The 23086-nt window shown below is 39.5% G+C and overlaps 1 protein-coding gene across 1 annotated transcript in view; it reads left to right on the forward strand.

The window, feature by feature from the left end:
• The first annotated feature begins 1097 nt into the window (after positions 1-1097).
• The window catches only part of pkd1l2a (polycystic kidney disease 1 like 2a), a 30608-nt gene continuing 8619 nt past the window's right edge, over positions 1098-23086 (forward strand). The window contains exons 1-22 of the mRNA XM_073835773.1: positions 1098-1416; positions 3229-3387; positions 3469-3660; positions 4990-5100; positions 5509-5656; positions 11382-11608; positions 13633-14040; positions 14226-14341; positions 14851-14986; positions 15286-15466; positions 15579-15687; positions 16599-16731; positions 17691-17963; positions 18058-18203; positions 18663-18845; positions 18926-19063; positions 19157-19312; positions 19397-19521; positions 20103-20223; positions 22302-22433; positions 22524-22749; positions 22840-23027. Of these exons, the coding sequence (XP_073691874.1) occupies positions 1098-1416; positions 3229-3387; positions 3469-3660; positions 4990-5100; positions 5509-5656; positions 11382-11608; positions 13633-14040; positions 14226-14341; positions 14851-14986; positions 15286-15466; positions 15579-15687; positions 16599-16731; positions 17691-17963; positions 18058-18203; positions 18663-18845; positions 18926-19063; positions 19157-19312; positions 19397-19521; positions 20103-20223; positions 22302-22433; positions 22524-22749; positions 22840-23027 (3927 nt within the window). The remainder of the gene's footprint in view (positions 1417-3228; positions 3388-3468; positions 3661-4989; positions 5101-5508; positions 5657-11381; positions 11609-13632; positions 14041-14225; positions 14342-14850; positions 14987-15285; positions 15467-15578; positions 15688-16598; positions 16732-17690; positions 17964-18057; positions 18204-18662; positions 18846-18925; positions 19064-19156; positions 19313-19396; positions 19522-20102; positions 20224-22301; positions 22434-22523; positions 22750-22839; positions 23028-23086) is intronic.

The following is a 23086-nucleotide window of genomic DNA, read 5'->3' on the forward strand; positions in this document are numbered from 1 at the left end:
ACAGGAAACCCCAGTGTGAGTCCATACTGAAAGAAAAAACGGAGCATCCTTGAGCCTCTGAAGCAGCAGAAGCCTGAGGCCTTTTTTCACAAGAAACACCTGTGCCAGCTGACACCACAAAAGAAGCAATCGTACCTTTCAGTACCCCAAAGAGTATGCCTGTACCCAACAACATCGCACACAGAGTACTTTATTCCAGAGGGAGCACTCATGACCAGCAGAAGGTAATGCATATGCCTGACAGGGAGCATCTTACCTGTACCCAACAGGAGCATACTGAAAGGAAATCAGATTATTCTATTCCTATTTTTGGTATGAAGCTGATTACCATAAAAACATGGGCTTGTTTTGGAGGTTACGTTGAGGCACCTAAAATAGAAGTGAATAATGCCAATTTTGAAGGATTTAAAAGTAGAAATGTGATTCTTATATTTTTATGTTCCTTCTGTTAAAAATTGTATATTGTTTAAGCTGTAAAGCTGCTTAAATCATCATGTTTATAGTCATTGTCATTGCACTGTCATGGTGACAGTTCTAAAATTAGATATAACATTTCTTATTATAACTTATTAACAAGTTAACATGCATATTAGTTACATTTTGAAAAATTTAGAACGTATCTAATACTAAGGGATAGACCTGAACCATCTGCTGTACATCCACGGAACCCACCCACCACTCACATTTTTCCTTAGAAAATGTTTTCAATTGTATTTTGGATTTTTATTGAATGGTCAGTAGAAACAACAAGCAAAGTCAGATTTAAATTGTATATGTGTTGGTAAAATAATCGTAGTTGAGGATTAGATGCCAGCTATGTTTTTGAATTCAATACTTGTCTTATCTCTGTCTGCCCAGGCTGTAGATGTAGACATCAGTGGTTCAGTGTTATTTACACAGGGGCACAATGCAGTAGGATACTTTGTGTTAATGCATCTAAGAGCACATCACAAAGGCCAGCCATCAAGCAACCAAGCCATTGTTGGTGATTGAAGTCTATTGGTGACATCAGACTCTCATTTAGGAGGCGGATGTCAGTGGCCTTTAAAAACAGAGGACTCAGGCTGCTGCTGGTCATGTACAGGTGAAGGATGAAGATGGTCAATCACGCTCTCTACACTCTGTTCCTAATAGTGAGTTTTCATGTCATCTCAATCTGGAGTGATGATGAGGAGGTACTTTCCTGCCCAGAGCACCAGCAGGCATTTGAGAGCTCCTGCTATGAGTTTGTGGCTCTGCAGCGAGGTTTCTTAAGTGCTCAAGCTTGGTGTGAACGGGGTGGTGGGCATCTAGCCTTCATCCAGAATGATGAAACACAACAGTTTCTCCAAAAACACCTGCAGCCAGAGCAGGACTGGTGGATAGGACTTGCTCCTGTCTCCACCAACCTCACCCTGGACTCTGCTGCCATTGAAGGTATGTTTTATTAGTTTCTTTACCATTCCTTTAAAGACTTTTTACTGTTTTACCAACGTAAAGTTTCTGGTGATAAAAAAAACCCCATTAAGTTACGTTTTATTTAGAAACCTAACTTGTTTTAATTAGAAGCTGCGCCATTAAATACTTTACATTGAATTGTACAATTAAGTAGTCTGATGCTGCAATTGACATAATGAACAAAGCAATTATTCTAAATATATCTAAATGTTTGTATATGTATATTTAACCCTGCTTGTCAGTGATGTCTTATCTGAATAAGCTGACAAGACACTGACAGTTACAATGTCTTATCTCTTATGTCAGCTGCATTTCATGCACAGATAAACTATTTTTCAGTCACCTACATTTTAACATTACCACCATTATCACTAGCTAATTTGTGTTATCTCTACAGAGCAGCAGGTTGTTGATGGTTCTGTGGCCTGACACCAATCTCCGGTTTTACAAAGACCTTTTCAGGCACATAAAAGCATCCTTTATTGCCATGTCTCCTTTTGTGTTAGATTTGCCTCTGTTTTTATGGATGGCTATCATAAGCACCAAGGCAAAGAGAATGCAGTCTGTGCTCAACTGTTTAAATCCAGCACCAGCACAAAATCAAAGTACCTTTTAACACATACAGTTGAGATCAACTTGCAGAATCTGCAAAATTTAACCAAAAAAGAGGGATCAACCTACATTTTATTTTTTATTTAGTATTGACCTCAATAAGATATTTCACATAAAAGACATTTACATATAGTCCACAAGAGAATTTATAAAAATGACTCTGTTCAACAGTTTACATACTGTATACACTTGATTCTTAATAGTGTTCTTAATAGTGTGCTGTTACCTGAATGATCCATATCATCCAACACACGTTTAATGATACAGTAGTTGTTCATGAGCCCTTTGTTTGTCCTGAACAGTTATACTGCCCGCTGTTCTTCAGAAAAATCCTTCAGGTCCTACAAATTCTTTGGTTTTACAGCATTTTTTTGTGTATTTGAACCCTTGAACTCTATGATATTTAGGCAAAATAAAAAAAAATAATGTAGCCTACACATCTTCATTCTGTTCAAAAGTCTTCACCCCCTGCTCTTAATGCATGACTTTTTCTTCTGGAGCATCGGTAAGCGTTTGAACCTTCTGTAATAGTTGCATATGAGTCCCTCAGTTGTCCTCAGTGTGAAAAGATGGATCTCAAAACCATACAGTCATTGTTGCAAAGGGATTAAATACACAAAAATGCTGAAAAAACATAGAATTTGTGGGACCTGAAGGATATTTCTGAAGAACAGCAGGACAAACAAGGTACTCATGAACAACTATCACAAAATAAATTAAAAAAAAAAAACAGCTGTGGATCATTAAAAAACTTTTAAAAAGTATAATTTTTTATAAATTCAACTATTATTTTCTCTTGTGGACTACATGTAAACATCTTTTACGTGAAATATCTTATTCAGGTCTGTACTAAATAAAAAATAACATGCAATTTGTATGATCCCTCTTATTTTGGTAAAATAATTAACATTTAGCAGATTCTGCAAGATGTATGTAAACTTTTGACCTCAGCTGTAGATTTTAGATCATCTGATTCTGACACTAATAACTGATCTTTAGAAGTAATATAATTTGTGAGTTTTTGTTTTTGATTTAGTGAAGAAAGACATTTGACACTGTTACTGATACTGAAATATGAAATGTATTTTTCCTTAAAATAGTTGCCTGATCATTCTTAATGATCTCAACAAGAAAAAATATGTGAATTTGTGGTTTTATTTTGTTATTTTTCATTCTCAGGCCCCTTGTCCTGGTTGGATGGCTCGGATGTTAGTTATTCCAACTGGCTCCAGGAGCCCTCACTGAACGCATCCTGTGGCTACATCAGAAGAAATTATGGATTTCAGTGGGAAACCACCAGTAACTGCAGTCAGGAGATGCACTTCATCTGCGAGTTTGGTTGGTTTCTTTCTTTATATAAAAATACCTTTTTGATTCGGTTTGGTTGGTTGTAGGTGGTATTTGATTGATCTTTTTTAGAGTCTGGGCGCTCTTTAGCCTGCGTTGATCATAATGCTACGCTTCAGTGTGGCTCTGGGCAAGTGATAGAGATTGATGACAGCTTCTACGGCAGGAAGACGGTACATTACTGCAGGAGAAGCCACGCTCCCTCACATGAATCTCCACAGCAGGAGGAGTGCAGCTGGGTGGATATAGTAGATACTGTGTCAGGTACATCCAGTGCAACTTTCCCACTTTCCACTATATACAGGTCAAGTCAAATGTTTACATACACCTTGCAGAATCTGCAAAATGTCAATTATTTTACCAAAATAAGAGGGATCATATAAAAAGCATGTTATTTTTTATTTAGTACTGACCTGAATAAGATATTTCACATAAAAGACATTTACATGTAGTCCACAAGAGGAAATAATAGTTACATTTTTGTAAAATTACCCCGTTTACATACTCTTGATTCTTAATACTGTGTTGCTATCAGAATGATCCACAGCTCTGGGTTTTTTGTTTAGTGATATATCAAATACACAAATACATTTTTGTGTTTTTCAAACACTTACTGACGCTTCAGAAGGAAACACAATGCATTGTCTTTTTGGAAACATGTAAGTATTTTCTTTAGCTTCTGAAGGGCAGTATTAAATAAAATATATATATTTAGGCAAAATTAGAAAATGTACATATCTTCATTCTGTTCAAAAGTTTACACTTCTGGCTCTTAATGCATCGTTTTTCCTGCTGGAGCATCAGTGAGCATTTGAAGCTTCTGTAATAGTTGCATATGAGTCCCTCAGTTGCCCTCAGTGGGAAAAGATGGATCTCAAAATCATACAGTCATTGCTGGAAAGGGTTCAAATGAACAAAAATGCTGAAAAACCAAAGAATTTTTGGGACTTGAAGGATTTTCTGAAGACAAACAAGGGACTCATGAACAACTCAAAAACACACAGATTTGGATCATTCAGGTAACAACACAGTATTAAGAATCAAGTTTATGTAAACTTTGAAGAGGTTCATTTTTATAAATTCAACTATTATTTTCTCTTGTGGACCATGTAGATGTCTTTTATGTAAACTATCTTATTCAGGTCAGTACTAAAAAAAATAACATGCATTTTGTATGATCTCTTGTTTTGGTTAAATAAATAACATAGAGGCATTGCAGATTCTGCAAGGTGCATGTAAACTTTTGAATTCAACTGTATATGTATATATGTGTTTTAAGCAAACAGTGTCAAACCTATACAGTGTATTATTGAGGAACATATGGGCTTAACAGAGTGCCCTTTCTTTTGCACAGTGCAATATAGTACAAAAAGCCTCTTAACAATTTACAAAAGCTCTCAAGAACTATCAGATTACATGCTTTTTAACCATAAAAAGAAAATAATAATAAAATGTATGTTTGAGTTCAATATTTACAGAGGGATGGTTTATATGAGCATGTACAATTGTCTATTCATCAGTGTTTAGTGATTAATGCTACAGATTATTTGCACAGTGAATGTAAAACTATTCTGCTTCTTATTTTCTGTTCAGAGCACTGCCACGGACTGCAGGTGTGTCAGGCTGCTGCCGATATTTCATCTTTTGGAGAGCCGTGCCCTGTGCTGGGAAGCTATTTGTCAGTGGAATATCACTGCAAAGATGGTCAGAACAATTTTGTCCCAACCCAGTTTGACACATGATGTAACACTACACTTTCCTTACATAAAAACACATATCTGATAATGATAATTATGGTAAATTATTATCTCTTATGTATTACACACTGTGGCCTTTAGACACTGTTTATTACCCCATTACGTGTCTGATTGCATGGGTTCATGTGTGTCTGTCAGTTGCACAATTCTTCACATATTTAGACTTGTTGGTCAAAAGAACATTTTAAGTTACATAAGCATTAGCTGCGACACAAGAAAGTTGTCCAAGTTTAAAATTCCTAAAAATAATTCCCCAACATCTAATGTAATCGTGAACTTGTATTTCTTTTTTATTTAAACGACATTAACAATTTGACTTTAGGATAATATTAACTCTCTGCATTTCTTGTTGTAGCTCTTCATTTGCTGATGAGCAAGCTGGCTGCTGTCTTTGACAACATTACCATGACAGTGAAGTGGTTGCTGCATCCATTTCAAGGCAACCTCACATGCACACTGAATGCTGGAGATGGACACATCATTGATAATTACAGTCCAGAAGAGTAAGTGTTACCCTTCTGCATGTTACACATGGTAGATATTGAAAATATTCTGTATATGTCAACCATTGTGGAAAAAAACTGGAGTGTCTATTTACACTAAGCTCAAATAGCCCGCCTTGTTGGCCGGGGCTATTTATGCTAATTCCACCCACCAATGTGTGAATGGGCTAGTCAACACTATAAAAATTGATTGTTGAATAACAGCTCTAGTGGTGTAGATGGTAAAGCACATGCTGAAATCCTTTTGATGCGATCAACCCAAGTTCAAATCCACCTTTAGTTCACTTCCAGAACAAACATTTTCAGATAATATACTCCGTTGTCATTCAAGATGTCCATGTCTTTCTCTCTTCAGTCGTAAAGAAATTATGTGTTTTGAGGAAAACCTTTCAGGAATTATCTCCATGTAGTGGACTTCGATGGTGCCCGCGAGTTTGAACATCCAAAATGCTGTTTAAATGCTGCTTCAGAGGGCTCTATCCCAGAATAATAAATACATTTAGTGAAACAATCAGTCATTTTCTAAAAAAAATTAAAATTTATATACTTTTTTTTTTTACATCAAATGCTCATATTCTTTAGCTCTGCCATGTGCATGTGTACTTTATGTAATCTGGGTCAATACAGTTATGCAGGGGCCTCGCTGGGAATTCTGGGCACCGTGCACTGACTCAGCTAAGGGGCCCCCCTAAAATTAAAAATCAGAATCAGAATCAGAATGAGCTTTATTGCCAGGTATGTTTACACATACTAGGAATTTGTTTTAGTGACAACATCTCCACAGTGCAATAGAGTGACAGTGACAAGACAAGACATAGATTATAAAAAAAGAACAATATACAAGTACACAAGACAAAGTGCAAAGTGCAAAATAGCAAAAACACAATATACAGAGTATGCCATTACTAGGTACAGGTATATTAGGTGCAAAATTGGATGTACGTAGGTATTAATAAATACTGAATAGATTAATAAAGTGTATAATAGTGCTGCATGTTCCACGTTTACTGACAAGTGTTCATGAGATGGATTGCCTGGGGAAAAAAACTGTTCCGGTGTCTGGTCGTCTTGGTGCTCAGTGCCCTGTAGCGCCGACCAGATGGTAACAGTTCAAAGAGCGAGTGTGCTGGATGTGAGGGGTCCAGAGTGATTTTGCCAGCCCTTTTGCGCACTCTGGATAAGTAGAGATCTTGAAGGGTAGGAAGGGTTGTACCAATGATTCGCTCAGCAGTCCGGACTATGCGACGTAGTCTTCTGAGATCAGAATTAGTAGCTGAGCTGAACCAGACAGTAATTGAAGTGCAGAGGACGGATTCAACGATGGCAGAGTAAAACTGTTTCAGCAGTTCCTGTGGCAGGTTGAGCTTCCTCAGCTGGCGGAGGAAGTACAGTCTCTGCTGGGCCTTTTTCACAATGGAGTCTATGTGAACATCCCACTTCAGGTCCTGGGAGATGGTATTGCCAAGGAACCTGAATGACTCCACTGTGTTAACAGTGCTGTTCATGATGGTGAGTGGGGGGAGAGCAGGGAGGTTTCTCCTGAAGTCAATAATCATCTCCACAGTCTTGAGCGTGTTGAGCTCCAGGTTGTTATGACTGCACCAGACAGCTAGCTCTTTAACCTCCTGTCTGTAAGCAGACTCATCACCATCTTGAATGAGGCCGATGAGTGTGGTGTCGTCTGCGAACTTCAGGAGCTTGACAGAGGGGTCTTTAGAGGTACAGTCATTCGTATACAGGGAGAAGAGCAGTGGGGAGAGAACACAACCCTGAGGGGCGCCAGTGCTGATAGTCCGGGTGCTGGATGAGAATTTTCCCAGCCTCACTAGCTGCTGTCTGTCTGTCAGGAAGCTGTTGATCCACTGACAGAGAGCGGTGGGCACGGAGAGCTGAGATAGTTTGGGAAGGAGGAGGTTTGGGATGATGGTGTTAAATGCTGAACTGAAGTCCACAAACAGGATCCTCACATAAGTCCCTGATTTATCCAGATGCTGCAGGATGAAGTGTAAACCCATGTTCACTGCATCATCTACGGACCTGTTTGCTCGATAAGCAAACTGCAAGGGGTCCAGTAAGGGTCCGGTGATGTCCTTCATATGAGCCAAAACCAGTTTTTCAAACGACTTCATGACGGCAGATGTTAGCGCCACAGGTCTGTAGTCGTTGAGTCCTGTTATTTTGGGTTTCTTTGGAATGGGAATGATTGTCCAACGTTTGAGGCAGTTCGGTACTTCACTCATCTCCAGAGACCAATTGAAGATTAGTGAAAATGGGGGCCAGCTGGTCAGCACAGGTTTTCAGACAGGCTGGTGTCACACCATCAGGGCCTGGTGCCTTCCTTCTTTTGTTCTGTCTGAAGACCTGGCGAACATCTCTTTCACTGAAGTGGATTGTCAGAGTGGGGGAGAGCGGTGTTGTTAGGGCTGTTGTTGGAGGTGTGAATGGAGTTTTTTCAAACCTGCAATAGAACTCGTTCAGATCGTCTGCCAGTTGCTGATTCTCCACCATGCAGGCGGATGGTGTCTTGTAGTTGGTGATGGCTTTCAGGCTGTCCCACACTGATGAAGAGTCACTGGAAGAGAATTGATTCCTTATCTTTTCGGAATAATTCTTCTTTGCCACTTTGATCTCCTTTTCCAGTGTGTATTTGGCCTGCTTATACAAGACACTGTGCCCTTTCCTGTAAGCATCCTCTTTGGCGTGACGAAGCTGTCTGAGTTTTGCAGTGAAACATGGTTTGTCATTGTTGAAAGTTAAATGAGTCCTGGTAGGAATGCATAAATCCTCACAGAAACTGATATATGAAGTAACAGTGTCTGTGAGCTCATCCAGATCAGTAGCAGCAGCCTCGAAAACACTCCAATCAGTACATTCAAAACAGGCTTGTAAAGCCCGCTCTGTTTCGTTGGTCCATCTCTTCACAGACTTTGCTACAGGTTTAGCAGATTTAAGTTTTAACCTGTATGTTGGTATAAGATGAACCAGGCAGTGATCAGAGAGTCCCAAAGCTGCCCGTGGGACAGAGTGATATGCATTCCTTATTGTGGTGTAACAGTGGTCCAATATATTAATGTCGCTGGACATGTAATATGTTGACTGTATTTTGGCAGTTCACAGGAGAGATTTGCTTTGTTAAAATCCCCAAGAATGATTAAAACAGAGTCCGGGTATTGTTGTTCCGTCGCGGTGATCTGATCAGCGAGTTTCTGCAAAGCCAGGCTCACGTGCGCTTGCCAAGGAATGAAGACGCTCACGAGAATGAACGAGCAAAACTCTTGCGGCGAGTAGAACGGCTTACAGTTAATGAAGAGTGCTTCTAGATCAGAACAGCACATCTTCTTTAAAACTATTACATCTGTACACCACCTTTCATTGATGTAAAAGCACGTCCCGCTGCCACGCGATTTTCCCGTTGATTCTGCATTGCGATCGCCTCTAAACAGCTGGTAGCCCGGCAACTGGATCGCGCTGTCTGGTATCGCGTCATTCAGCCAGGTTTCCGTGAAACACAGAGCGGCAGAGTTTGAGAAATCCTTGTTAGACCGGGAGAGCAGGAAGAGTTCGTCCGTTTTGTTGGGAAGAGAGCGGAGATTTGCCAGATGTATGCTTGGCAACGATGTGCGGAGACCGCGCTGTCTGAGCTTCACGAGCGCGCCGGCTCGTTTTCCATGTCTGTGCGTCCTGTATCGCTTGATCAGCGCCGCCGCTCCGCCAACTACAACATTAAATAAAACGTCCGAATAATTGAAAACCGGTTTAAAGTTTTGTGGTGTGTTCTGCCGAATGTTCAGCAGTTCATCCCGGGTAAAACTGATTGTGTTTGCAAAACAAAAAACAGGAAAAACTAACAAAAACACTAAAACAACTGGAGAGCTACGCACAGAGGCTGCCATCCGCGGCGCCATCATGAACATCAGGTATATATAATGGAGTCTATGTGAACATTACGTTCTAACTAAAAATATTCATGTTACCCCTCTCACTTGGGTTCTACCCACACCTGCTCCGAGCGGGTCTCGATCCTGGGTCTCCTCCATGGGAGGCGGACGCACTAACAAGGAGGCTAAAGGCTGCAACCTTGGTCGCTAGTGCGTCTCTTGAGATCGTGGAGTTAGGTTTACCTGCACTGTACGCAATCGCAATATCACACAATGGGGGGGGGGGGGATTTGGTTGTTTTGCGATCGCAATCCTAAATTTCTGGGGGGGAAGGGGGATCGCGATGGGCCCCCCCTCGCCAAGGGCCCCTGTTACTCTGTTCCACTATTACCCCCTGTCCGACGCCCCTGCAGTTATGGTAAGTCGAAAAACTCCCATCTCATTTTCTCCTTCAACTTTAAAACCATCTTACATTGCTGAAGAAGTACCGACCCAGTGTTTACAAAGTAAACATGCAAAGAAGGTCAAACGGCGATGTATGACTATTTTGAAGTTCAAGGAGAAAATTAAAGGTGCCATAGAATGGAAAACTGTGTTTACCTTGGCATAGTTAAATAATAACAGTTCAGTACATGGACATGACATACCATGAGTCTCAAACATCATCGTTTCCTCCTTCTTATATAAATCTAGTGTTTGCAAAAGACCACCGAAAAATAGGTTAATTCCAACATAACACCGACTGTTACGCAATAATGCCGGGATTGTTAATAGTGACACCCCCAACATTTGCATCGCCCAATCATCGGTAACATCAGCACATCAGTACAACAAAGCAAGCCACTGAAGGGACACGGTTAGCTTAATGCTAGCGCTAGCCTGTTACATTGCAGTACAGAAGATTTCACTTACTACTCGAATGATTTACAGATCCCGAGTATCACTGACAAGCAGCTGAACTTGTGTGGTAAGTAAGCACTCCCTCTGCATTATAACTTTACACAGAGCACATGCGATCACAGTAATGAGACTAAAATGTCAGCGATTCAAAACGGCAGATTCAACAAACCGCATATTAAAAGCGGCTAGAGCTCCTAATTAAATATATAATTTTTATCCATGTGCAAGCTACAGAGATGAGCAGCTCAGTGAAACAGCCAAAGTAGAGCTAATTAATATTCATGAAGCTTCCAAAAAAGGCAATAACAGAGCATTTCATTCTAGGGACAAATCCTAGGGTTGTAAATGGACCTGTAAAACCGCTTCTGTAGAATTTTTGCCTATGCCATATACCTTCTATGTAGATATCAGAGAACAATTTAAAATATTGTTTTAATGCATTCTATGGCACCTTTAAATGGGAGTTTTTCGACATACTCTAGAAAAATTACCAATCGTTTCGTTAGATAAGATCCTTATTTCTTGGCTGGGATTGTTTAGTGCCCATTGAAGCTGCATTTAAAATGCATTTTGGAAACTCACGGGCACCATAGAAGTCCACTATATGGAGGTAATTCCTGAAATATTTTCCTCTAAAAACATAATTTCTTTAGGAGTGAAGAAAGAAAGGCATGAACATCTTGGATGACAATGGGGTGAGTACATCTGTATATTTTTGTATTGGAAGTGAACTAATTCTTTAAAGCAAGACAAAAGATTATTAAAAATATAATGATACACATTTAAAAAAAAAAGTCTACTGCTATGTATATTAAGAAACGTAATGAAGTTCACCTTTTCTTTTGCTAAAAAAATTAAATGCTTTTAACACTACAAGTGCACATTCAATACAATTAAGCACAAGTTTTTCACAAGGGAAAATTATTGACTGTGGAAACTCTTTTTAGGATGGAGAATGTGGTGCATAAGTACAGCCACGCTGGAGTGTACACTGTCATGGTGGAGTGCAGTACTAGTGAATGGCATGTGAGCGCCTACAAAAGCATCACTATCCAGGAACTGCTTGGAGAGTTTGGGACTATAAAGTGCCACAGCATGAATCAATCCACAGACTACTCCAGCTGCAAAGCACTTTATAATAACCCTTTGAGTATCCAAGTGGCATTAGATGCAGGTAAACATAAATGTTTTTATTATTATCATTATTTTGTCAAAAAGGGAATGTAGTTAGCATTTTTACAATTTCTAAAAGGCCATTCTAAAACTCACCACTACAATACTAGGTTGCCACAGTTTTGCTATGCTAGTGTGTTTCTACAGTGGGGAAAATAATTCTATTAACCCCTGCTGATTTTGTATGTTTGCCCACTGACAAAGAAATGATCAGTCTATAATTTTAATGGGAGGTTTATTTGAACAGTGAGAGACAGAATAACCAAAAAAAAAATCGCATTTCAAAAAAGTTATAAATTGACTTTTTACTTTTTATTTACTTAGTGAAATAAGTATTCGACCCCTTAAAAAAACATGACTTTGTACTTGGCTAAACCCTTGTTGGCAATCACAGAGGTCAGGCGTTTCTTGTAGTTGGCCACCAGGTTTGCACACATCTCAGGAGGGATTTTGTCCCACTCCTCTTTGCAGATCCTCTCCAAGTCATTAAGGTTTCGAGGCTGATGTTTGGCAACTCGAACCTTCAGCACCCTCCGCAAATTTTCTATGGGATTAAAGTCAGGACCTTAATGTGCTTCTTCTTGAGCCATTCCTTTGTTGCCTTGGCTGTGTGTTTTGGGTCATTGTCATTCTGGAATACCCATTCACGACCCATTTTCAATGAAGGAAGGCGGTTCTCAACATTTGATGGTACATGGCCCCGTTCATCGTCCCTTTGATGTGGTGCAGTTGCCCTGTCACCTCAGCAGAAAAACACCCCAAAGCATGTTTCAACCTCCATGTTTGACTGTAAGGATGGTGTTCTTGGGGTCATAGGCAGCATTCCTCCTCCTCCAAACACGGTGAGTTGGGTTGATGCCAAAGAGCTTGATTTTGGTTTCATCTGACCACAACACCAAGTTCTCCTCTGAATCATTCAGATATTTATTGGCAAAATTCAGATGGGCCTGTACATGTGCTTTTTTGAGCAGGAGGACCTTGCAGGTGCTTCAGGATTTCAGTCCTTCACGGCATAATGTGTTACCAATTGTTTTCTTGGTGACTAGCTGCCTTGAGATCATTGACAAGATCCTCCCATGTAGTTCTGGGCTGATTCCTCAGCATTCCCATGATCACTAAAACTCCACGACACTCCCTTTAAGAGAGTGCTCCTAATTTCAGTTTGTGACCTGTATAAAAGGCGCCTGGGAGCTAGAAATATTGCTGATTGATAGGGGATCAAATATTTATTTCACTCATTAAAATGCAAATCAATTTATAACTTTTTGTTTAAAACAGGCAGTAATCTATGCTGCTCTTGGTAGATTGCACTGGTCATTATGGAAATGAGATGCATCTGTGTTCTTTAATGTGCACCTTGTCAGTAAATCACCTCCAGAATTTTCCCCTCCCGTTGGCGCTTTTATGGAAATACACTTTAAAGCTAATTTGCCGATTAGTAAATTTGGCCCTAAGGGTATACTTACACTTGACTGCACCACCTTTTAACCTTTGATGAACTTTATTTATCTTCGGATACATTTTTGATGAAATCTGAGAGCTTTCTGATCCTGCATAGACAGCAACACAACTACCACGTTCAAGCCCCAGAGAAGTAGTAAGGGCATGATTAAAATAGTCCATGTGACATCAATGGCTCTACTGTAATGTTATGAAGTTACAAGAATACTTTTTGTGCACAAAGAAAATGCAAATAGGAACTTTATTCAACAATTTTGACACAGAAGAGAAAAAAGTCGTTATTTTTGCTTTCTTTGTACACAAAAAGTATTCTCATAGCTTCATAAAATTAAGGTCATGATGTCACATGGACTATTTTAACAATGCCCCAATGGTGGTTGCTTTGCTGTCTATGCAGGATCAGAAAGCTCTCAGATTTCATCAAAAATATCTTAATTTGTGTTCCGAAGATAAACAAAGTTCATTGAACGACATGAGGGTGAGTAATTAATGACAGAAGTTCCATTTTTAGGTGAACTATTGCTTTAAGTAAAAAAAATGTAAATGAATGTTTACCTCCTCCAGGAACAAATGTAACATACAAAATTCAGCTTGGAAATACACAGCTGGCCTCCACTTCCACTATCAGAGGGATCGTTCCCCATAACATCACCATATCTCCAGAGGTACAGCAGCAGCTAGGACCAGGCTGCCACCAGCTTACTGTTGTGGCTCTCAATGGGGTGACAGCTGTGGATCGCTCCACCATCCTAGAGCTGTGCTTGCTGGAGCCAGTGGAAGGCCTCACAGTGGATGTAGAACCGGAGCATGAGCAGTGCCCGCCCCATGCCCTCTATGTCAATGTGTCTCTGGCTCAAGGGGCTCCAATGCAACTACATTTTCTGGTGTCTGGAGCCAATCACACCTTTTCTGAAAAGCATGAGATGCTGCAAGGAAGCCCACAGGTTTTCCTCATCTCAAACACAATACAAGGTTCTGGCTCTTACTCATTTACACATACACTAGAAAGCCAAAAGTATGTGGACATTAAATTTAAACAGCATGAGTATTAATAGGATTTATTAATAGAGCATTATCTTATGTCTGGTTATGCAGTGTGTGTTTTAATCACATAGCTTGGAGCTTCTTCAATCTGATTTTTATCTCTTTTCATTTAGGCGAATTAAATGTTGTTGTCAGAGCAGAGAATTCCTTCTCAAGCATGGAAATGGATGGTGGAAACACAACAGTGTACTGTCACAATGAAACAGTGAAACAACATGATGAAGACATGGTATGTGATCCAGAGTCTGTCATTAGCACTCAAAACAAACTATGCATTTGTGACCCTGAACCACAAAACCAGTCTTAAGTAGCACAGGTATGTTTTGTAGCAGTAGCCAAAAATATATTGTATGGGTCAAAATTATCATGTTCCATGAATATATTTTGTATTTCGTACTGTAAATATATCAGTAATATGGTTTGCTAAGAACTTTATTTGGACAACTTTAAAGGTGATTTTCTCAATATTTAGTTTTTTTGCACCCTCAGATTTTAGATTTTCAAATAGTTGCATTCAAATATTGTCCTATCCTAACAAGTTATACACCAATGGAAAGCTTTTTTATTCAGTTTTTCGATTTAAAGAAATGGCTGGTTTTGTGGTCCAGTGTCACATTTATGTAAGATGTTGTTAACTACAGAACATTAATTTCTGTAGTAAAGGATTCCACAGACGCTGTTATTAGAGTCTAACTTGTTTAAAAAATGCAGCACATCCATTATACATTATTTCTACAGATCAGTGAGCATGTGAAAACTGCCAGAGCCAGTGATCTAAAGATCACTGTAGATCCAGAGGTTCCAGTCATCGGCACTACCAGCGTCAAGCTATATGTTGATGGGTTAGAAGATGACAGTGCTATCTGGAAATGCTGTAAGTACCACTATTGCTAAATCACAAATAATATGAGGTCTATAATACCTGGAGAAATCTGTTAGCATACTCATTCATATCAATAGCAGTTACTCAGTCAGCTTCATGATTTTAATGTCGCTTGCAATTAATTTAGTCAGAACACATATTTTTGAATAGTTGTCAGTAGAAAAATATGTTTTTGTCATAGTGTGTTGCTCTATCAAAATTGCTTTGGTTACACATTTTCTGGATTGATCTAATAACATTCCACACAGCACAAACTGGTGTTTACTTCTTTGTTTCTCTTTTCTTTGTAGATGAGGCTTGCCCTTGTTCCGATGAAGTGAAAAACAGAGATTATGAGATATCCGAAGCTTGTCTTCCACCAGTGTACAGTTTCTCTGTGTATACTGTACATACTAAGTCACATGGTGTCACACAGTTCGGAACCAGATGCATCACTGTCATTCCTAGAGAAAATTTGAAGCTATCTGTTACGTAAGCATGTAACCGATTACAATTTGATCAAATTGTATGTTCAGATTTGTTGTCATTTCTGTTGAGTAGCCTACATTGAAACCAGTGTATACTAAATCTCCTTATTTTTTAGCTGTTCCAACTGCAATCCAGTAAACGTCGCTGACGGTGTTAATCTACAGGTGCAGTGTGAAGGATGTCAAAAAATTGTTTGGTACATTGAGAGCAGAAAGGACTTTACAGTAAGTGTTTTTATGTTGTCTTATGACATGCAAGTGATTAATCCTGTAGCTTCAACTTGTGGAAAAAGTATATTTTTATTATACTTTATTTCTAATATACATTGCCTTGTGAAAGTATTCATTATTTTTTTCATGTTTGTTATGTTAAAATGCTTTAAATTAAGTTTTCTCCACATCAGTCTACACTCCATACATCATAATGGCAAAGAAAAAAAACAGTATTTTAACAAGATGTTCATGTCTTTCTTTATTCATTTGTAAAGAAATATTTTTAAGGAAAACATTTCAGGAATTTTCGCCATATAGTGGAATGCAAGTTCGAAAATCATCCTACATCACTGCAGAAGTACTGACCTAGTGCTACAGTGATGTAGGACAAGTTTGAAGTTGGAGGAGAAAATGAAATAAGAGTTTTTTAACATACTCTAACTTTCTTGAACCAGAGGGCACAGAGTACATATGCGCATCACAGAGCTAGACAAGACAAGCATTTGTGGTTAAAAAGTGTCTAAATTGTAATAAAAAAACAAAAAACAAAAAAAAAAACAATGGTTTCACTAGATAAGACCTTCCTTGGCTGGGATCGTTTAGAGCCCTTTGAAGCTGCATTTAAACTGCATTTTGGAAATTCAGTCTCGTGGGCACCATAGAAGTCCACTATATGGAGAAAAAAAAATGTTTTCCTCAAAAAACATAATTTCTTTACACCTGAAGAAAGCAAGACATGAACATCTTGGATGACAGAGAAGTGAGTAAATTATCTTTTAAATCTATTAAAGCAGTTTAACAGGAGGCAGTAACATAACAAATCATGAAAATGAAGAGGTATGTATACTTTCGCAAGGCATTGTATTTATAATAAGCAACCTATGGTGTATTAAAATACCATCTCATACATTATCTTCTCACAGGGTTCACTAAGTCACTGTCACTCAGAGTCAGTGAAAAAGCCTTTGATACAGAAAGCAGAGGACAGCAGCTCTTTTACCATAGAGAGTGATGCACTACGAAAAGCAAAGCAGGATATCACAGTGGTGGTTTATGGTATGAATTGTTTTAATCTTCCTTCAAAAACCTTTCTTCTGAAGAGTAAATATAGAGTGGCCTTGAGATTGGGCACTGAAATCACATTTACAAATCTATGAATTTTAATGCACAGATAGCCACATATCAAAATAAGCTGAATAAAAAAGCTAGCCACATTCCAAATTGCTAATTTAAAGGGGTCCTATTATGCTCTTTTACAAAGTCCTTATTTTGTTTTGGGGGTGCACTAGAACATGTTCTCATGCTTGGTGGTTTGAAAAACGCATTATTTTTCACACAATTTACATTATTACAATAGCTTTCTCCCCAGGCTAGCACAAATGGCTCTATTAGTTCCAGGTTTGATGAAGGCCCGCCTTCTGAAAAACGAAATGTATTGTGATTGGTTAGCAGTCCCACTGTGTTGACGTCATTTCAGTGCTGCCACGCCCCTTCCCAAAGCAGCAAGTTCCGTGTACAACTGCGCAAACTAGATTAAAGTGATTCTTATGTTTTAAATATGGATATTTTTCCTACAAAACACATTTGGATCACTAAAGGAGGCTTTTACTGACCTGCGGCTCTCTGAAGCATCCCAGAAGCTGCTGTCCATGCTACATGGCTAAAGTTAGGCGAATCTCCCACCTCGTCCCTCCCCACCCACCAACGATTTGAATTTCCATAGGCGGAATTTATTTGAATGATATTGTAATGGACCGCATTGTAGCATCATAGCATCCGGAAAACAAACACTGTAATCCAAAGGAGAGGTTCGTTGTAGTTCTTTAACAGGGATTTCTTAAAAGCTAAATATCTCCTTTTGGAGTGGACTTTGAGATTTATAACTTTGTAGATGTTTTTTTTTTTATACCCAAACACCACACACTGACTAAAATTTACTAAGTGTAAAAGCAAAATAGGACCCCTTTAAGACACTAGGCCTAGTTGATTGATGTCAAATATGTGTTTTCTCTTAGCTATCAAGGACAGCTTATCTGGATCTGCTAGATACACTGTTCCAATTGCTGATACATCCAGTATTGAGGATTCATCAGTAGAGCCAACATTGCCGACTCATGTTACTGACAAATCGCTCAACTCTGTTATGCCCCCTGTCGTCTTGAGTCCTCCCTCCTGCATCATTAGTCCTCTTGTGGGTGATGTTCTCTCTCCCTTTAAGATCAGCTGCTCTGTTGATCCATCTTTTTGCAAAGCCGGGTCCTGTATTTTCTGCTTCAAAACTGCCAGGGGTGAGAAATTTTTATTCTAAATTTGGTTCTTCCTCATATAAAATCAACCCATAGGTATAAGGGTTAACTTCATGTACATTGACCTATTTTGCAGGTGATTATTTTTATTGTGGTGCCGAGCCCACAGTGGAGTCACTTTACCTCCCTCTGGGGGATAAACATAACAACTACAGACTGATGGTGGACATCAGTGTTAAGAACGCAGAAGGTGTTACGGCTGACACTGCTGTAACCACTCGGGTTTGTATTTGAGTTGATTGGTTTATAAGCATCATCAACACACACACTTCAATACAGTTCAGCTGAATTAATTAGACAGATGGTTAATTCTCAGAAAGCTGTTCCACGTGTCGTTCAGAAATTGCATAAATCACTGCCAAATTTCAAGATGTTATATTTTTCCACTAAAGGCCTAAAATAGCAGATCTAACCACTATACTTGAGTGATCGACGACCAGCATTAACATATTGGCTGTATGAAGCACACATTCTGCATGACCATATTCTACATTCCTAATTCTTACCAATACCTAACCTTAACAACCACATTAGTGACTATTAATAAGCAGCAAATTGGGAGTTTACTGAGGCATAAGCTGTTTGTTAATATCGAGAATTGGACCTTAAAATTAAGTGACCAAAAGAATGACAACCAAGATGGACAGAATGACAAAAATGTTGTTGTGCATCACATTCCAGGTAAAGGACACTAGTAGTAATCACACAGTTGGAGATCTCCAGGTGCTGGTTTCCAACCAGGTGTCTCAGCTACAGCAACAAGGTCGACTTACTGGGGCAGCGCTGGCACAGATGTTCCAGTCTGTGTCCAGCAGATTAAATGAGGCATTACCTGAAGAACAGCATGACAGTGTCAAAAAACAGGTAGGCTATTGGGAATATGCACATTTAGAAAATGTTTTATTTACCCATCTGTTAACCACATATGCCTCTTCTAACTAAAGCTGAGAGAACAGATGTTGCAGAGTTTGAGTGCTGCCACGAGTTCCTTCCCTCCAAAGAATCCAGCAGAGGTGCAGATAAGTGCTAATGTGGTTGTAGGCCTTACAACACAGGGTCATGAGCTGACAGATACTGCTCAGGTACTTCTTGAACCATTCAGATGAATTTAGATGGTAGCAATACTTTGGCAGTCATACAGCACATCTCTCCTAACTCATTCATTCTGACTACAGTTACATGCTACTTATCTGCTAACAAACCTCAGTAAGTCCTTGGTCTCCTTGACGCTCTCTGCTAAGGAGTTCTCTGAACAAATACTGCAAGCATCCACGCCAATTATTGATGCTGTCAGTAACATCATCAAAGTTTCTTCCAGTACTTCTAAGCAGGTACTTCACAACATTTAAGTCCTCCTCCATATTTTGATTCGAAACCATCTTTCTTGACACTGTTTTCATTCCCCTCTACTACAGAATGAGATCACCAGTCAATTACTAAACACTGTGGACAATGTTCAAAGTGCCTTGTTGACTGGGAAAAAGGTGAACCAGGAGCCCATCATTCTCAGTTCTTCGGCTTTTGGTTTATATGTCAACAGGTAAACAAATAATGGTGGGAGGTCAAAGAATTTATTGTCTTAAATCATAAATGTAAAACCCGTAATGTAACAAATTTTGTATATTGTAACTTTTAAAAACAGGATATTATGTGAGAAAAATGGGTCATGAAATGATTAGGTCATTAAAAAGTGATTTTTTTTGTGAAAAAAAAAAAAAGTTGGGGATAAAAAGGTAAAGCTCTTATGAAAATGACCTGATCAATTGAACACATGCAACACATTTGAACAAATTTTCCATTGAAACAGGAAGCCAGTAGCTTATAATTTACATCCTGATTGGCAAAGTGCCAATTTCTACATGCTACTGCTAGTCAAAACAATTTTGTTGCCCCATGGACCATTTTAATGGATCTCTCTTTGCAAAAGATAATTTGTTACATATTACTGGAAGAAAAAGAAAGGAAGAATATATAGAAGTATATATGGTAAAAGTGTATTTGTGCACAAGCATATAGACAGCCTCAAAACTGAACTAAAAGGCAAAACTCACTTTTCTTTTAATAGGGTCTTTATTTTGCAGCCTAGGCAATAAAATGACTCATTTTGCTGTGCTCTTTCAGAATATCATCGGATGGTCTTCAGAAACAGACCTTTAAAATTCAGAACAACAGCTCTGCCAGTTTTATCCTACCATCTCTGGGCTCCAATGTTTTGTCTCCAGATGAACCAGTAGATGTGCGGGTGAGATAAGTGACAATTTAAACTTTCTTCTCTTATAGAAAGTTTGACTAGATGATAAGCCCATTATTTTGATCAAATTTACATTTATTGGTTCTATGTGTAGTGACTAACAAATGTGAGTCATCCTAAAGAGGCAATAACACAAGAAGTGCTTATGAAAGACTCCGGTTACTCACTCGTCATTTCCCTGAATAAAGGGAATGGGTGTTATGTAAAACACCTTTGGGAAACTCCTGTTTACTCTGTATACTGAAGCCTAATTTGTTCACGCTAATGTAGCTGCATTAACAAACGGCATTTCAGCCTGCCAAAATGGTTGAAACCGACTGCCTATAAGTCGGCGTTGAATCCCATTTAATCAAAATTTTTCTGCGGCTCAAAGGAGGGCCTTGAAGGGTGCTGAGAATCATGGAAAAGTCCCAGGTCGGCACAGTATGAGGACGAGGTGGATTCAATCTCCATGAACCCCTCAGGAATTTAATGATGAGGTTGTTTTTGCCAACTGAATGACTAGCCACAAGAGTGTGATTTGCTGTGATGGCTGCCACATATACTTTGAGTGTAAAAGGGGTGCACCCATTGTCCAATAGCTCTTGCAGAAATGTTAGAATGAATGACACATCACTTGAGAACGGGTCTTCATTCTGCACACCAGCACACAAAACATGGACCACTTAAGGGCATGGAGGCATCTCATAGATAGGGCTCTAGCCTCCAAAAGATTGTTAGTTAGTAAATAGTTTTAGTAAAGACTTCTGTTGAGGGGCCAAACATGAAGGCTCCACAGCTCAGGCCAGGGATGCCAGATCATGCTTCTCGCTTGGGAGAGGATGTCCTTCCTAAGTGGAATTAGCCAAGGGGCTGCTGAAAGCAGCTGAATCAACTTGAGGAACCACATCTGGTTTCTCTAGAGTGGGCCACCAGGTGGACCAAGCATCGGACTTCTCTGACTCGTCTGATGTATTGAGGGAGCAGGGCAATTGGGGGGAAGGCATATAGGCTTAGTGTCACCATCCTGTAGAGGAAGTGTGTCCTGAGACCTCCTTGGTGATTTATGAAGGCTACCACTGTCATATTGTCCAAACAGGTCATATTCCTACCAAGGCTGATAGGAAGGTTTTGAGGATCAGAAAAACCGTCATCCTCTAAAGGCAGTTGATGTGCAGACATTGCTCTAGGCTTGACCAGGAGTCGAACAATGGTCGGCCCTCGTACAGCGCCCCCGAACCCTAGTTGGAGGCATCTGTTGTGACTAGTCAGTCCCAATGAAACACTGATACAGGCGAGGGAATTTTCAAGGGGCCACAGCTCTGATGCAGCAGTAGGTCACCTAGAAGCAAAAAACATCCTAGTCACCAAGTGTGGGATGAGACATGGGTTTTGAGTCAAAACCGGAGGGGCCGCATGTGAGGTAGGACCAGAGAAATCACAGAGGAGGAGGCCGCCATAAGGTTATAAGGTTCATTTATCGGGATAGGGTTGTGAAGATCACTCATCTTAACAACCTCAGGCTACTGGAGTCGATGTAAATTTGTAAGAGGAAGCAGAGGTAAGAAGGTGCCAAGTATCAGTGTCTTGAACTGGTAGCCAGTTAAGAGAGATGTAACATGGACTTTCTAGGACTCATTTAAATTTTGCTTCTGCTTTTTGTATATAGAAGTTTGATTGTACATGTTGGACGGATGGATGTACAAAAAGCATTACAATAGTCTAGTCTAGAATTTACAAGGGCCTGGACGAAGAGTTGAAGAAATTGTGCTGAACTGTTGGATTGGCTGGAAAGACAAAACTTTGGTAGGTTTAGTTGGAGGTGGTGTTCTTTTAACCATGCTGAAATGTGTGCCAGACAGGCCAAGAATCAATACTGGTTGTTATAAAGAGTAGAGTTGCAAGTTATCAACATAGCAGTGGTAGGCAAAACTAGGTGTTTGTACAAAAGATCCCTGTGATGTAGTATATATACAGAAGATGTGTGCTTTGGACACCTCTCATCAAGGCAGCCTCGAAAGACCTACTTGTGAGGTAAGATTCAAAGATTAGATTTGTGTAATCGTTATTTACTTTTGTACCTATCACAGATGACAAGTTTTGGGATAAATCCATTCTCATGGCATGAGGGCGAGCATATCAGTGGATCAGTGGGGTCTCTCTCTCTTACCAAAATGAATGGCTCTGTGATTCCAGTGGCAAACCTCACTGAGGAGATTGAGGTAAAAGAAGATTTTCAGCAATAAAGGCCAAAAGCTTAGCTACTGTAAATATAAAACATCCAGAATGTATTTATTTTCTTCATTTCCTAGATCCTCCTACCAAGGACAGAGATGGCAGAGGTTAACCAAACTCTTCTGGAACTGGCAAACTTCAGCACTGTGGTCATTAATGTGACTACACCCAATATATCTTTGGTTTTCAAGTTAGACCCGTCAGAGGAGACACCTCTGCAGTTGCTCCTGGGTTTTCAGGACTACCCTAATGATACAAATTATGAGGCTCAAATCCAGCTACCTCAAGATGGTGACTCTGAAGGTCATTAACAAGTATAAACACTTCAACAGAATTTTTAAAATACTTTTTGCAAGAGATTGAAAAGTATTCTGTTATATTTGTGTGGTGCAGAGAGGTATACATGGGTGCTCAACCCTACGGAGATGACAATAGAAGTAGGTGTTTACTACCTTCTTGTGAGGCCTGTTGTTGGTGCAGGGGTGAATTCAACAAATGCCTCAGTTTTCATCACAACTATTGCTGCTCACTGTTTGTACTGGGATGAGATAAAGGCCAATTGGAGTGGTGATGGCTGTAGGGTAAGTCAAACAATTAATGTCTTTTAAGTCCTGTGCATGCTGACAGTGATTTTATTACT

Source organism: Garra rufa, chromosome 3, assembly GCF_049309525.1.
Source record: "Garra rufa chromosome 3, GarRuf1.0, whole genome shotgun sequence".
Classification (NCBI taxonomy): Eukaryota; Metazoa; Chordata; class Actinopteri; order Cypriniformes; family Cyprinidae; genus Garra; species Garra rufa.